This window comes from Pterocles gutturalis, unplaced genomic scaffold (genome assembly GCF_000699245.1).
Source record: "Pterocles gutturalis isolate BGI_N339 unplaced genomic scaffold, ASM69924v1 scaffold3884, whole genome shotgun sequence".
In the NCBI taxonomy this organism is placed as follows: Eukaryota; Metazoa; Chordata; class Aves; order Pterocliformes; family Pteroclidae; genus Pterocles; species Pterocles gutturalis.
In genome coordinates, this window is record NW_010127992.1 from 6,703 (window position 1) to 22,910 (window position 16,208).

The following is a 16,208-nucleotide window of genomic DNA, read 5'->3' on the forward strand; positions in this document are numbered from 1 at the left end:
GCTTGTTCCCCCTTTGACAATTAGAGTCCAAACAGCCCCATCCTCAAGGCAACATTTCTTTACAGGTTCACACTTTGCATCCTTTTTGAGCTTATTTTGACACACATCCTTCCATTTCATCGAAATAACCAGCGAGTTTCATCTCCGAACTCAGAAAAAGCGTGGCAGAGGCATCAGGCAGAAGTACAGCATGGCTGGAAGTAGGGGATGAGCACCAACTAGACATGTTCGTACGTTCCAGTATCATCTCTTAAACCAGTTTCTAGGAACTTACTGTTTTATTCACTACCAGCTTGGTTTGAATAACTGCAGAAGTCACCAGGCTTGGCAGAAGAGACATCCTGATAACAGGTCAGAAACGCTACCGAGAATCCCTAGAACCAAGCAATTGATGATGTTGGCAAGATGGAAAGTAAAGCAGGAGGCAAACAGCCTGGGGCTGACTGCCCAGGGACGACTGGAAGGTGCCACCAAGCAGGAAAGCGACAGTTGCTCTAGGGAAGATAACAAGCATACAAAAAAGTCTTGAGAAAGGAAGGAAATGAGTGGGTAATAAAATCTCTGCTGCTTCACAGTGAAGCGCTTTGGAGATGAGTTTATTATGGCACTGACTAGTTGTGTTAGTTAACCAAGCCTGGTCCTCCCTGTGCTAGGTGATGTACAGATACAGAGCGGGGAGCAGTTTTCCCCCCAAAAAGCTAAGGCTAAATAGAAAGCTGGCAGAAGGAGGAAGAGAGCAGAGCCACCAGCGCTATGGAAGTAAAGAAGAGGTTAGCACTACCATTTCGTTCTGAGATTTTAAGTCACAACCTAGTCAGTGACCATCTGCAGAACTATTTCACTAGCAAAAATTTGCCATTTCAAGTAAAAGAGGGAAAAGCCCTAGCTAAGAGCAAAGAAAAAGAAAGAGACAAAAGAAAAACTTTCTGGCAGCCTTACCATTGGCATCTTGGACTCCGGTAAGTGCTCCTACTGCTGCTGCGGTCTCACCGGATAGCACAATTTGTCCTCCACCTTGAAGAGTGGCTTCAGCAAGCGTGGCTACGGCATGGGCAGCTGCTTCACTGCAGGCACAGGGAGAAGAATTAGGAAGATCAAACTACTAACTCCATTCCAGTAGCATCCATTTTAACCAGGCATCATATGCCAAGAGAACGGATCTGGAAAGGAGGGATTCTTACTGAGCCCAGATAAAGTTATTCAGAGCAGAAAATCTACCGTGGGGGAGGAATACATGGGAAGAAGTTGCTTTTTTTCAGCTTGCAGATCTCTTAGAACATCCCTGCCTTCTTACCTTCACACCCTTTTTGCTTGGGACTTTTAGTAAAGCTTTCAGACAATCCAAGTAGTTATTGCCTCTGGTTTCTGGTACAAAACCTCATTCTTCTGGCACTGTTTCTGGGTCTCTACAGATTTGAGAGCTCCAGCCTTTATTCCTGATTCTGCCAGTTCACCTTGCCCTGAAACAATCGCAGAGGTTTACTGCGACCAGGATCACATCAGCAGCTCTGCATTTAGCTAAGGTGGAGTTCTTCTCCCCAGCCAAGTGGTTTAATAACTCTTTTAATGAGTGATCTGTAGCTTAGCACAGTATTCTTACATTTCTTCATACGAAGGAGGTCAGACCAAAAGGTCCTTCTCGTGCAGCAACCCTGCTGTGAGAACAGCCAGGATCAGATATTTAGGAAGGAGTGGGGAACGATCCTTCCCTTCCTACACCCTCTCAGCTTCCGACGGTCAGCAGCGTATTGATTTCCTACATCAGCGACTGCGTCTGGACCATCAGGTTGGATTTGTCTAATCCCCTTCGAAACCCATTTATACTTTTTGCTTCCACAACATCCCTTAGCAATGAGTCCCACACTTAATCAGACGTTGTGCGAAGAAAAATTGCATCATGCTGCTTCGAAAAACTACTGCCTCAGTCCAGCCAGGCAGCTCTTAGGTCTGATATTGTGAGAAACAGAAAATAACTGTTCCCTTTCTGTTTTCCTCACGATTTCATAGACTTCCAGTAATCTCCTTCCCAAGCCGAAGACTCCACTTACTGTGCAAGGAATCCTCCTGGCTGCTGATCACTCTCGTCCTTTCCGGACTTTTCCTGATGTAAGGCATCTGTTTGAGGGGGGTGACCATTTTTCATGCCACTCAAGATGCAGACACACCATGAGTTAGTCCAGGGGCCTAATCCTGGCTTGTTCTTGACGAATTTCTCTATAATTCCTAATATTCAACTTATTCTTTTGGAAATATCTGCTCAGCAGTGACAAAACGCTCCTGGAGGACAGTCCCGTGAATGGTACCTGGTAGCATACAGCTCCTCACTGGGTATATACAGGAGATTTTTTTTTTTTTTTAGGTCAATAAATGCCAAGTGGTACACATAACTGTTAATTTGTCATTTGGTTGCACAGTCAGAGTGCTGCGAGCACCCTTCAGCAGTGCCGGCTGGGTTTAAACCACACCAAGCCGCGGTCCAGATTCCTCCAGACCTGCTGGATGGCTATTAGCCACTTCTGGTGATTAGCCACAAAATTATTCCAAAGCCACCTCCTTCCTGCAGCTGAACCTCCTACCATTTCTTACCTTCACGAACTAAAAAAGTAGGTATTTTAGCTTCCCCTAGGATGCTCTTCCTGCTCATCCTCTGGTAGACCAACTGACTCAAAAATTTTCCAAGTTCTTCCTCCTCCTTCTTTCCCTTTCCCAATTTCCTGCTTAGGTGCTGTACACTTTCCAACTCTATTCGCTCAGGGTGTATTTTCATTTCCAAACAGCCCCTCTGTCTCTCAGAGTAGCTCTTAAACACTGCTAGCAAACCAGAATATTTTCTTGTTTTGCTTTCTCACTCCCTTTGGCCAACCTCTCTTCTGAACCTGCAGCTTTGTGAAGGCAGGAAGGCCAACTGCAGCACAGCAAACCTGGGCTAAGCAGGAATTTACTGGTGTAACCCTGTTTCCCAGACCTCATGCAGCACTTAGTTGAATTCACTTTCAAGGGCAATGAACCATTATAATCATCTGTTACGGTAGCATCCCTGAAAATAACGGTGATTTGCAGCATAAAAGCTTTTTCCAGTTACAGTGTGCTCCACAAACATTAATTGGTTCAAATCAGTGAATTAATTACCTACCTCTACTTTGTCCTCTTTTACTAGAAGGCCTAAAACTTCCCAACCTCAAACCTGACAGAACCTGCACACCCCCAACTCTCTCAGCCTGTCCTCGCACGGGAGCTGCTCCAGCCTCGGACCATCTCTGTGGCTCCTCTGGCCCCGCTCCAGCAGCTCCGTGTCTGTCCTGTGCTGAGGACCCCAGAGCTGGGTGCAGCACCCCAGGGGGGTCTCACCAGAGTGGAGCAGAGGGGGACAATCCCCTCCCTCACCCTGCCGACTTGTTGAAGGCTCTTCCATTCATATTTTCTAGGAGACTCTCTGCTAACAACACCCCTTTTTTATTATGGATTCTGAATTTCTTAAGCTAACATAGGAGAAGGAACTGCTCATTGTGACTTCAGAAGGAAAAAACTAGTAATGATGGGGATGAAATGACACCAAAAGCACACTGATGTTCTAGTTCAGAAAAACTCAAAAAATACACAGAAAAATCTGGAGATGTGCAGGATACATATCCTGCAAGTCAGATTCCAGGAGACAGGGTTTTTTCCTACAACTCCATGCCTAGTTATTTTAGCTGTTCTTACAGCATCCTAGAAAGATCACTTGTTTTTAAAATGCAATTTTAAATTTTAAGGCATCTTAATTTTAATTTTAAGACCTCTCACTCATTAGTAAAAAAGCCTACTGAACCAACCTCGTATGGTAGGAGAAAAGAACACATCTCATGGACCTGAATCTGGACCGCAAAGAGAAGAATCAGCTCTAGGAGTGTTCATGATTCTGTTGCAACAGCAATTTGGAAGCAAGATGTTGGATGTCCCCCAGATCAAGGTGACTGCTTTAGTAATTTCTGTATATAACCAGGTCTTGGAGCTTTACTCCAAGCATCAGCAGTACGGATTCGTGCCTTGTCCTAACTCACAGCCTCTAGACCAGAATCCTGACCTGCATGAGGAAAAGGTTTTGTCTACACCTCAGTAGTGTGAAACCTCTCATTCTGCTGGGGCTGATGCTGCGTAACTGCTCTCTCGGGGTGCAGATGCGGTGCCACAGCCATTTCCAGTTTTTAAGAACAGCAGGCAAAGCTTAAGCAACTCACCAGAGCCGAGCAAAGACATTGCTTCCTGCTGCACAGACCTGTAGAGAACCACTCTGCAGATCCGGGGAAACTGAGTACAACCAAAAATCTAACAGAGCTCGTTCCAAGATGAAGTGGCAGCATCACTATTGCAGCTTCTACTTCAGAAACACATTTGGGAGAAACCCCCAAAACACTCACCTTAGGAAGAGATTCTGACTTCTAAAGAGAGACCGCATTGCCACACAACAGGGAAATCCAGCCTTAGTCTTTTAGTAAGAAATCGTAATAATACTGACCCAGACCAGCATTTCTAAAAGGTGCTATTAGCACATCATGACTCTTCCTTGCTTAGCAAGTTCAGTTCTGTGACGGGATCCTTGCTGTACAAATAAGATGGTTTAGAGGGTAGAGTTACTACCCATCTTTCCCTCTTTCAGGAAATTTCCACGTCAGTATTCTTCTACAGTCAGGAACTGTCCTGCAGACACCTGGACATGGGCTGATGTAGGAATTTCCCAAAGAAAAGCCTCTACTGGGACTGTTCACAGTGGTCTTTGCACAATTAGAGTGAAAACCTAGAAGGAAACGTCATGCACGCGTGCTTCAAACCTTCATCTCTCGCCCATACCTGTTGAGTGCCATGGTAACTGTTGCTCCTTGTTGCATCTCCTGAGATGCCGCCACGGCTGCTTCTGCTAACGATGCCACCGCCTGCGTGGCCTCTGATGCCTGCGTCGTCTGGATAGTCATCTCACCGCCCTGTAGCGTTGCCCAGTTCTGCTCCACCTACGGGGAAAACCAAAAAGAAAGGCCCTAGGGTAGGATGTTATCCCATCAATGCCCAGTTCCTTCCTAAAATGAAAGAGCCAGATAGTTTCAATAGGTTTTTGCAGAATCCTGCACATGCTCTGACCCGGAGACACAGGGGAAAAAAAAGAAGGAGGAAGCCTGGGATCCACCTGAGAACACTGCTGGACCCTACAACCCTCTATCAGCCATGAGTTCCTCTAGTCAGCCCAGGATTTTAGTTGCTGTTCTCCATCCGTTTTAACTTCAAACAAGAACTTTAAGTTTTTTCATGCACAAGGCAAACTCCTCAACCTCCCACAAATCCCTCGTGTCCAGCCACGTTCACAAAAATCCAGGACAGCGTTGATCGTTGCTGTACTCAGATCACTGCCCGCCAGCCTGGGCAGTTTATTAAGCAGATGAATTTCTGCGATGCTGGAACCCCAGCGTGGGTCACGTCCCCCAGGGAAATGGGCTGCGCTTGCCTCACTGTTTCGATTTGGCTGCACCCATCCGCTGTCTTTTTGGGGAACAGTCCGTGTTCCCATTCAGGATTTATTTGTACAGCACTTGTGAACTGGGATGGGTTTGAGCCAACTGGAATTTTGTTGTGCTGGAGCAATATGCTTAATAAAAGAAGATGGCAGATGGAAAGTACTCTGTTCATGTATTTCAGGTACTTTCAACTCCTTTACTTCAGACCTTTAGGTAGATAGTTTTCATATTACTTAAAGTTCACTCAGTCTCCGTTGCTCATTTTCCACCTAGCCCACGTTCCTCCATTTGGGACTTCCCAGCTCACGAGATCATGGCCACAAAATCAAAAAGGCTGGACGAGGCTTTGGGCAACCTGGGCTAGTGGGAGGTGTCCCTGCCCATGGCAGGGGGTTGGAACTCGATGGTCTTTAAGGTCCTTTCCAACCCAAACCATCCTGGGATTCTAGGATGTGAACTAGAAATATGCATTGGGCCAAAAAAACTAAAGACCCATCGCTGTCCTCATCCCCATAAACCTTTCAGGCCACTCACCATCTTGCTGAGATGTACAAATAAGAACGTTGCAGAAGGTGATTAAAAAAAAACCAGCCCTCAATTTGTTAAGATGGAGAAAGTGAAAAAGTCCATAGAAGCAGAGTTGGCTCAAGGCTCCCCAAGAAAAGGACGAGTAAATTTTGCTGCCTTCGGGCAAGAAAAGGGTTAGTCCCATCAGAGAGGGAGAGAGAACCTGTTGCGCTCTCACTCACATCTATCACACATTCCTCAGCAGCTGCCAATCTGGTTTTCCAGCACTTGGGCACAGGCAAAGCTGACGCTCGTCGTAGCTCTTTAGCCATCCCCAGCCATCTGACGTTCAAGGCAACTGCTTCGTTCTCCTGTGCCCAGACCTGACCCTGGGCGGAAGGATCCAAAGCAGGGAGGAAGCAGTGAGATAGTGCATTGCGAAAAGGAGAAAGGAAGATGATTTTTAAAGCAGGCAACATCTTTTTGGAAAGATGCAACCAAGTTGGGAGCGCCCAGAGAGGAACAGTTGCAGATGATAGAGATCGCGAGAAAGTCGAGTTTGTGGTACTCGTTAGCCATGCCAAAACCGAACCGGAGCAAGTCCGAGCTGGGAAAGACATCCCACGACCATGCAGAAGAGGAACAGACATATTTTTTTCAAATACATGGCAACACACTTTGGAGCGATAAGGCAGGTCCCCGCCGTGACGCACAGCGCCCTGCAAAGATGCCGAAGCCATTGCAGAACAGGGATGGAGTAAGGGCTGGAAAAGAAGCGGGGATTGTCCAGGCCTTTCTCCACACCAACACGAAGGTTGTGCTGCTGAGATACTCGTGAGCGTCCCTGCTCCACGCTGCTTGGCATCCTATAAACACATCGACTTACTCAGAGCTAACTCAGATCTCTGCACAGCAAGAGATTTCAGGACAACACCGTCCCCAGAGAGGCTGCCAGCAGGCGGGGGTCTGTCTGTGCAGAGAATAGCGCCCGTCCCCAAAGCAAGTTTACTTTTGCATCTTTATTTTGTCCAAGATATCGCTTAAACATTCCGGTCACGTTAGGAATTAGATGCCTGTATTCCCCTGATTTCTGTTTGTGCATTTGAAAAAATTTATTTCATATCTCCAGAGATAGAATCGGTTCTTGAAAACCCTCAAAACAGCTGTAAAAGTACTTCAGCGTCACAGCCCCAGAGCCAGGCTGTTTCAGGGGGGTCTGAGATGGAAACGGGCTGGTGCAGAGCAAAGCTGTTCTGTGCTATGCTGCCACCTGTCGCTGCCAAAGCCCGAAACCACGCCGAGCAGACCAGACCTCCTGCGCACAGACTGTCCAGCCAGAAATTCTGGCACGCAAAGGGGCAGAACGTGACCTGCAGCTTGGATTAAAGGTGGGTTTGGTGGTAGAAAAGAGGGTAAAAAAAAAAAAAATTAAAATCTTTGTAGCCTTAAAGGAATGTTCCTTAAACATACACAAAAAAACCCCCTTTATTATTTGATTTAAAAAAAAGTGGAAAAATAAATGTATGCAAATTGAAGTGTTCAGATTTAACAGCTGAAATGGCCTGATCAAGTTCTTGACAGAAAAAAACTTTGACAGGTTGTAAAGCAACAGAAGAAACTTTCACAGTTTCTCCGCAGTTATCTCCTGTTGTCTCCACGTCACTGTGCATTTATACCTTTTGCTCCGGGATTTACTTGCAAACCTCCCCAAAAGCTGCAAAGGAGCAGTCCCATTTTGTCCAGAGACCAGTGGCCAAAGGCTTGGGCGATTTGCCCACGGCCATGCGATATTCTTTGCTAACCACACGCTCAAAATATCCCAGGCATCACTCCCTACCCTGGACTGACAAACCAGCTTCCAGGATCTACAGTGCACATGAAACATTATTAAAGATGAATACATGGATGCGTACTTGTGTATGTCGTTTATCTGCTACAGCAGAGCTCACAAAATAAATAATCTATTGGAGATATAAAAAAAAAAAATTCAGAACTGAGGCTTCACCATAATTGAGTTTGTACAGTCCTGAGTCAAAATGACAACCCTTCAGCCCTTTCTACACTAAATTTTATATAGTCGTGTGTTAATTTTTCACCCCTAACACTGCAGAGTAGGGAAGCAAGGCTTGGTGTTTTCTGTGACCCCTTGGTTCTAGAAAATATTTCACTTTTTTGAACTTCAGATCAGACAATTCTGGTTTGTGCACCACGAACAGGAGCCAGGTCCTTACCTCTCCATCAGCCACTGCAGAATAATTGACTTGTGCGACGGTAACTGTGGTAGGCAACTCCGAGGCATCGGCCAGCGTGGCAACTGTAGCACCGGTGCCAACCTAGGGAAGTCAACAAAATGCAGCTGAACACACAGACAGAGTCCTCGTGTTGTGGTTTGACCCTGGCTGGCAGCAACACTCAACACCGCTCACTCACCCTCCCGGTCCCCCCGCGGATGCGGGAGACAATTAAAGGGGTGAAAGGAAAAGAGACTCGTGGGTTGAGATAAGAACAATTTCATAACTAAACTACCCTAATCAAAGGGAAAATGTACATTAGCTGGTGAGCAAACAGAACCAGCTTGGCCAGTCTGCTGGGCCTTGGTGGGGGGAGCAGCAAGCTGTACCAACCCAGAGAAAAGCTTTCATCTGGAAAACAAAACAAACCCATGCACCATCCTCATGGCTGTGAGATGAGAACAGCCAACAAAAAAAAAAAAAAAAAAACAACCAAGGCCAGGCTGGATGAGGCTTTGAGCAACCTGGGCTAGTGGGAGGTGTCCCTGCCCATGGCAGCAGGACTGGAACTCGATGGTTTTTAAGGTCCCTTCCAGCCCAAACCATTCTGTGATTCTATGATTCTATGAAAATCACGTTTCAGACTCCATTAAAAGCATGATGCTCAAGAGTGACAAAGGGCTGGGCAAGTTAGGTACGAGACGGTGGCTTGGAGGAAGGGGCACAGCAAAGACAGAGGTTCAAATCCCACACCCACAAGGAGCTTTTGGGAAGTTTCAAGAGACCACTTAAATTTTGACATCCTGAGCTACCCAGAACCTGCCTCCGCACATGGGGAGCACAGGGAACAGAGCAGCATCACTCAGACACCACCTGAAGGCGGTCCCTTCTGCCCTGAACCCCCCTCTGTAAAACAGTGTAAGAGGCATCCTTACTGCAGGAAACATCGTGAGGATAAATATATATTTGGTGTGTGTAATACATATATTACACTTTGGGTGCAAGATGAAGAACAGGGGGCAGAGAAATACCTAATGCCAGAGGTTGAGATACGTTTCATAGAATCACAGAAGGGTTTGGGTGGGGAGGGACCCTGAAGTCCACCCAGTGCCACCCCCTGCCATGGGCAGGGACACCTCCCACTAGCCCAGGTTGCCCAAAGCCTCATCCAGCCTGGCCTTGAACCCCTCCAGGGATGGGGCATCCACAGCTTCTCTGGGAAACCTGCTCCAGTTCATGCCATTAAAGAAAGGCAGTCCCACCACCTCTCCTCCCATCACTCCATGGCCACATGATGAACTGTATTTGTTCATAAATGGGTTTGTTACATCCAGGTCAGATCCCTGAATCACTTGAACAAATAGCTGCAGAAATCCTTGTACTGCCATAACAGCAGAGCAAGGGCTGGGAGTGGGGAAGAGAGGATTTGGGTGGGAGCAGCGAGTTAACAAGCCCACGGGCTAAGACATACAGATAAAGATAAAATTCTTGAAGGACAAGTTAGGCTACCAAAGGAGTTTGCTCTAAACCACCTCCCTGACACAGGCAACTGGATCTTTTAGAATCATAGAATAGTTTGAGCTGGAAGGGACCACGGAGGTCATCTAGTCCAACCCCCCTGCAGTGAGCAGGGACATCTTCCACTAGATCAGGTTGCCCAGAGCCCCATCCAACCTGACCTAGAATGTTTTCAGGGACGGGGCATCTACCACCTCCCTGGGCAACCTAAGTTAAGACCTAAGTCTCGAGTCAGCTGTGCTGAAAATGGAAGAGCCGGAGGGTTTCGCTCACCTGGATGAGGGACACTGTGCCGTCAGGGTTACTGAAGGTTTGTACCACTGTCTGTGAGGGGACCAGGTGCGCTATACTGTGTGTGGTCGTAGTCTGCTGCTGCGTCTGCTGATCCTCAAACGCGTAGAGCAGGTCTTCACGCCCGTGCTGCTTATAGCAGTTCTTCACGATAGTCCGCAACGCTTGGGTCCATGACACCTACCAGTGGAAAAAAAAGAGCGAAGAGTCAGTGTGTAAAGAAAGTATTCTGAACCACTGCAGTGCTGCTACTGCTGCGATTTGCGTGCTTATCTTCACTGGGTTTTATTGAGTGGTTTTCAAAAAATTCTCAATCTCTCAAAAATTCAAACTCTCTCTCTCCTCACCCGCTCCTTTCCCCAAAACTCAGAAACCATTCTGGAACGCTAACGCGTTGCTGTGTCCTGACACGGAACAAGCACATCTGGCCAAGGGACAGGAAAACTTCTCAATGAAATCTGTTTTGCCAAACTTCAAGGAATTCTAAGGGATTAGGGTTGACAAGCAGAAAACCAGCCCAACATAGGAAAGCACTGACTGCCCCAGCACCACTTCCAGCCTCACCAGTCATCCCTCCCAACCCAACCAGACCTACACCAGCCTGCCCCGTGCACACCCTGGCAGCTTTCTTTGATTATCCTTGTGACAGGTTGGTGGAAACATCACCTCCATCCAGGATCCATGGCCGTAACTGATACCCAAGACCTTTTCACCCAGTTCTCTCATTTTTTTCTGGCTCCACTGCACATCCTTGACTGCTCCCCTTTAAGTACAAAGGGCCCTGCTGCTCAGGATGGGACAGTGTCCCTTCAAAGGCTTTGAGAGCAGATTGGAGGTTACACCTCTCTCATCTCATCGCTCTCCCAGGCTGAATGTCTGACATGAAGTCAAGGAAGGGCCAATGTCATCGTTTCTTGTGTCACTCGAAGGGAAAACTATTGCCACAAAAACTGGTGGCAAGCCCTTGTACTCAATTCAAAGGCAGAGAGACATGGGATACACACCCGCTGCTTCTGCTCCTCTGTGCGGACGTCGCTGCGAACGTTGGCCCATGGAATGTCCTCAGGCCACCAGATGGGCTTGCAGCTTTCCTTGCCCCAGCCTGGTTTTCCGCGACCTGTGGAATATTTCAGCATCTCGGGGATGAAAGCTCGCAGCTGTGCCTGGAACAAACCACATCAGAGGGTTGAGCTTTTTGGGAACTCCTAACTCTGGTAGTTTTGAGGTGGACAGTACAGAGTTATTACATTTCACTTCCATCCTGTTGGAATAATCAACTGGAAGAAGCCTGAATGCCTGGGGAAGATGGACAAATACTTTACCATCTTCTCCCAAGAGTCAGTTGAGAACAGCTTAGTAGCACGTGGAAAAGCAGAAACAAAATTAAATCAATTGCAAGAATAAGGCACAAACACACACTGTATTAACACACTTTATGGTTCAACCCTACCATGAAGAGAGCTAGCCAACCTGAAAGGGAGGAAGAAAAAAAATCAGAACAACGCAGAAAAAACCCACACTCAAAGTCCCCACAGCCACAGGAACTCAGACGTGAGCTGATTCACGTTTTACAGAGATGCTGCGAAGAGGATGAAGCTTCAGTGAGCTGCTCATACGTAAAAAAACCCAAAACACTCTCATACATACACTCCCCCACTGCAGCAGGATATAACACACACTGGACTAACTTTCTGAATCTATTTTTAACTTTTGCCAGAGTGGAGACACTTTTCAACCTGATTTTACTTCTCCTTAGCACCCGCAAAACCTGGTCAATGAGTGACCACCTTTGCCATCAGGAGACAATCCCTCAGAAAGAGACTGGCAAAGCAAATCCAGCAGATATGCCACGAAGAGCAGGTAATACCCTTCGTGCTATTAAAGGGAATACAAAACTCACACATGGTCTTGTGACACTTTTGGTTTTCATACTGGGGACTGACCGGAGTCTCAGGAAAAGGCTGGTTCAGCTGCAGACACAGAGCAGGAAGAGAAGCAGAGCTCAAGACCAGATATATCATAGAATCACACAACGGTTTGGGTGGGAAGGGACTTTAAAGCCCACCCAGTGCCACCCCCTGCCATGGGCAGGGACACCTCCCACTAGCCCAGGTTGCCCAAAGCCTCATCCAGCCTGGCCTTGAACCCCTCCAGGGATGGGGCATCCACAGCTTCTCTGGGCACCCTGGGCCACTGCCTCACCCCCCGCACAGGAAAACATTTCTTCCCAAGATCTCATCTCCATCTCCCCTCTTCCAGCTCAAACCCGTTCCCCTCGTCCTGTCCCTGCACCCCCTGACCCAGAGCCCCCCCATCTCTCCTGTAGCCCCCTTTCAGCACTGGAAGGGGCTGGAAGGTCTCCCCGGAGCCTTCTCTTCTCCAGGCTGCACACCCCAACTCTCTCAGCCTGTCCTCGCACAGGAGCTGCTCCAGCCTCGAACCATCTCCGTGGCTCCTCCGGCCCCACTCCAGCAGGTCCATTCCTCCCAGCCACGATCCTGCTCGAATGACACCCTGGTTCCAGGCTGGATGTTGTGTCCATTGGCTCCAAACTGTAAATCAACTCATTTACAAACTGCCCTTTTCCACGTTACCGTAGGGAGGATGTTCTGAAATCCTCTCTAAGATCTGTCAGAGGGAGGAAGGGAGGGGACTGCAGATTGTCCCCATGGTCTCTGCAAAAAGCCTAAAGCCCCTAAGCACACTGCTAAGTGCGCTGGGATCTGCCGAGGGATCTTTCGGACACAGGATTGCTCTTAAAAGCCAGAGCCCAGCTGGGAGATGTAACGTGGGCCCAAGCTTATCCAGTTAAATAGAAAAACTGAAGTGTGTTTTGGTAAAAAAAGCCCCTATTTCTTCATATGCATGATTTATTACCCAGCATAGTTTGCAGCAGTGGCTGGGGACTTTAAAGGCAATAAAAACCCAGTATATTTGTGGGTCCATACACAGTGCCTGTGCTGCACACCCAGAAGAACCACCCCTGCTCAGAGCAGCAGCTGCATTTTGGTTCTTCCGCTCCATGAACATCCCAGAGAAGCCGTACCAAAACCCTGAATTATACGTGGAGGCACACAAAAACCACTTTGGTGCCCTTTTTCCCAGCTCAAACCAAGCCTGTCCATGCCACACCTTCCATGGCAGGGCCAGCAGTCACCCTGAGATGCTTCAGGATCCCCCGTCGAGGCCCCATTGATTCCAATAATCCTGCCAATGGCATCGAGTTGCCCGGTGCAAAAACAGTTAAAAGCTCCTTCCCAGAATTGCTATCTGCAAGCCACGCTCCTTGTTACCAGCTGGATTAATTACTGGTCCTTGGGAGTTCAGCGGCTCGAGCTACTCAAGGCACTCGTTAAGGAGGGTTTGCCTTTAATCCGCCAGGGAGACAATCAGCCGCGGCGTTACAGCCTGCTCCAGCGCGAGGACTTCTCTAATTAGTGCCATAACGAGACCTCACCCGGGCAGCTTGCAGGGCTCTGACACAGGCTACGGCACCGAGACAAAGACCCCACGTCTCTTGGGATGAATTGGTCTGACTGCTTCCTCCGCGGGAGCTGCGTGTTCTGCTGACTCAATCCATGAACCACCCGAAAAATCAAAATTTCTGCTAAAAAAAGACAGCAGCACACTCTGGTTTGCACAGTTGTCAGCTCTGGAAAGGGCTCAAATAATCTCTAGCATGGAGAGTTTGAAAGAAACTGTAAAAAAGATTTCTTGGACACCCCTAGAAGACAGTCTGTGTTCCAAAGTTTAAAATTAAGCTCAGGTGTTAGTGGTCGTGAGCAAATGCTGATTTTTTTTACCATCACCTAAAGCACAGGTAACTGCTCTCCAGAGCTGGGAACAAGTCAGCCTGCATGTGGAGCACCAAGCAAGGCTTTGGTCTTCCAGTTTATGCCCTGCTAAGGAAATTGGTTTCTGGTGGGGTGCAAAAGCCATGCTGGGAATTTTCTACTTGTTCATGCAGCTCAGTCTCAGGATCTCCAAAAAGCAAAGTCAAGTCCATGGCGACACCTCGAAGTGGAAGAGGGCAAAGCAGTAATTGGAGCAAAGCACCCGGGTATTTTGTTCAACTGGTGCTTCTTTTTGTAACAGCCGATTTTAGACTAAATGTTCTTTAAGTTTAAAAGTTCCAGTTAATGTTTAAACGTTCAGATTAAACAGCCAGGCATCTGTCATGGCAGCAACCAAGCTGTCACCATGAATTCCTGCTACGAAAACCCTGACCGAACTCTGCGAGGGCTGTGCCGGGTGCTTTCTGGCAGGCAGGACGATAGCGGGCTTGTTGCTGTCATAAATTCATCACGACAAAGCCGAGGCGCAGGGCCAGCCTAGGTGTCCCCAACAAGAAGCGACAGCACTCAGCAGACACAGTAGGTTGTGCCTGGCCACAGGAATCCAACCCAAAATTAACAACCTGGTCACCAGCGCAAAGAGCAGGAGGTGCCGTGGGTCTCCCCGTGGAAGTGGCTGCTCACAGATTTACTCTTTATGCAAATCCTTCTTCTCTTCCACCCTGAAACCGTGCTGAAGTTGTAAGAATGAGTAGTTCCAATGTTTCAGAGGGGCACACCTGGGGAGCAGGCTGTCCCTCGTGGGATCCCCACCTCCCAGCACTTTGGGGATCTGAGCGCTGGACGTGACTGCTCGTTCTTGCTGGAAATAAGGCACGATGTAGGCGATGCTGTAAAAGCCCGACAGTTAGAAGTATCCACCCATCCTTGTATCCAGTACCTCACAGGACTCTCTATCCTTCCCATTCCGCTGGAAAAACCATCCAGCACCAGGGCTCAGCTGCACGAGGGTCCTGATCCCTTACTCTGGGCTCCCTCCACTGCCAAACAAGGACGTTCCCTCTGCCACACGCCAACGACCTGCTGGTACAGCAGAAACACGGGCTGTCCCCACAGCACACCTCTGCCGTGGTCCAGGAGGGAGCACCAGCGAGCCTCGCACCCAGGTGATGGGGTCTGGCACTCCGGGATCATCCCTACCGCTCTGTGGAGAGGATTTGAGAACCACAAACTGAGTGTAGTTACTGTCTTTTGGTGCTTGGCTTCTCCTGCGTACAAACTGACAGGTACAGCAGGATACCTGGTGTTGGTGCTAAAGGTTTTTGGAGTGTAGCATGCAAACAGACATCAAGATGATTTCTGAGAGGCTCAGGTAAGCTTTGCTGGCTTATATAAGACAACAGAAAATCCTAGGGGCATATTAAATTTAAAAAAAGTCAGATTAAACAACAAATCACCTGTTAAAACAAAAAAAATTCTAGTGACCTCGGTGAGAGCCGACTGAAGCACTGACCACAGCGTTACCCAATCTTACTCCTTAATCACACCAGCGAGCAACCGAGAACAAGTTTAGGGGCAAACTCAGGTCTAACGTATAGCGACAACGCAGCCAAAGTCCATAAAGCAACGAGATTTCTCTGTGTAACGGCCGCAGGGTAAGAGCCCCACTGCAGCACATTTTCTTCTGCACAGCCGAGGTGGGTGATGCTCTCCGTTCACAGGCTGATAGAAGCGCCTTTGCTCAGGCTAGTCAAGGCGTTATTTCCCTCAAGACCACCAGGGAAGCAGAGCAATTAAAAGGAGAGTTATTTTCATCTCCTTGTTGAGGAGCTAACACCTCCACCACCTGCCTGCTGACACCTGCCGCTGCTCAAAGCAGAGGCCTCGTTTTCCACTCCCCGTGACGCACCTCTTCATTGTGCTGCCCAATTTATATTTATAAATATTTTGCTTTTCCACAGGGCTTTGTGCAACTTAGTTGAAAAAGCTCATTTCTTGTTAGCAAATACAAGGAGCTGTATTGGCAGCTCTGGAAATCAAGGGTCCTACAAAAAAAAAAAAAAAAGGTTGCAGGGATGTAGGAGTCAGAATTATCATCCACTCTCTCAAACAAATGTGTTTCAAATTGCAATTGTGGCAAAAAACAACAACAACAGAAAAACCAAACAAAAAACCAAACCAGGATGGTGTCCTCATGGTATTCAGCATACCTGCGTTTTGTTTCTATTTAAAGTTTGCCCCCAAGTCTGGCAAAACCTATACAGCAGCTGGATGCTTTCAGCAACAAAATCATCTCCTAAGCACCACATGCAGCATCCTAGTCCTTGAAAATTTGATGAGAAGACAGACCTGCTGGGTTGGGAAAATCCACCCAGGAGTCGGCA

General features: G+C 47.9%; 1 protein-coding gene across 1 annotated transcript in view; it reads right to left on the reverse strand.

Moving 5' to 3' along the window:
* Window positions 1–939: 939 nt before the first annotated feature.
* Window positions 940–16,208, reverse strand: part of NRF1 (nuclear respiratory factor 1) — a gene marked incomplete at its 3' end in the record, with an annotated part of 22,721 nt that continues 7,452 nt past the window's right edge. The window contains exons 5-9 of the mRNA XM_010079453.1: window positions 11,035–11,204; window positions 10,013–10,210; window positions 8,222–8,323; window positions 4,828–4,985; window positions 940–1,064 (exon numbers count right to left, since the gene is read on the reverse strand). Coding sequence (XP_010077755.1) covers window positions 940–1,064; window positions 4,828–4,985; window positions 8,222–8,323; window positions 10,013–10,210; window positions 11,035–11,204 — 753 coding nt within the window. The remainder of the gene's footprint in view (window positions 1,065–4,827; window positions 4,986–8,221; window positions 8,324–10,012; window positions 10,211–11,034; window positions 11,205–16,208) is intronic.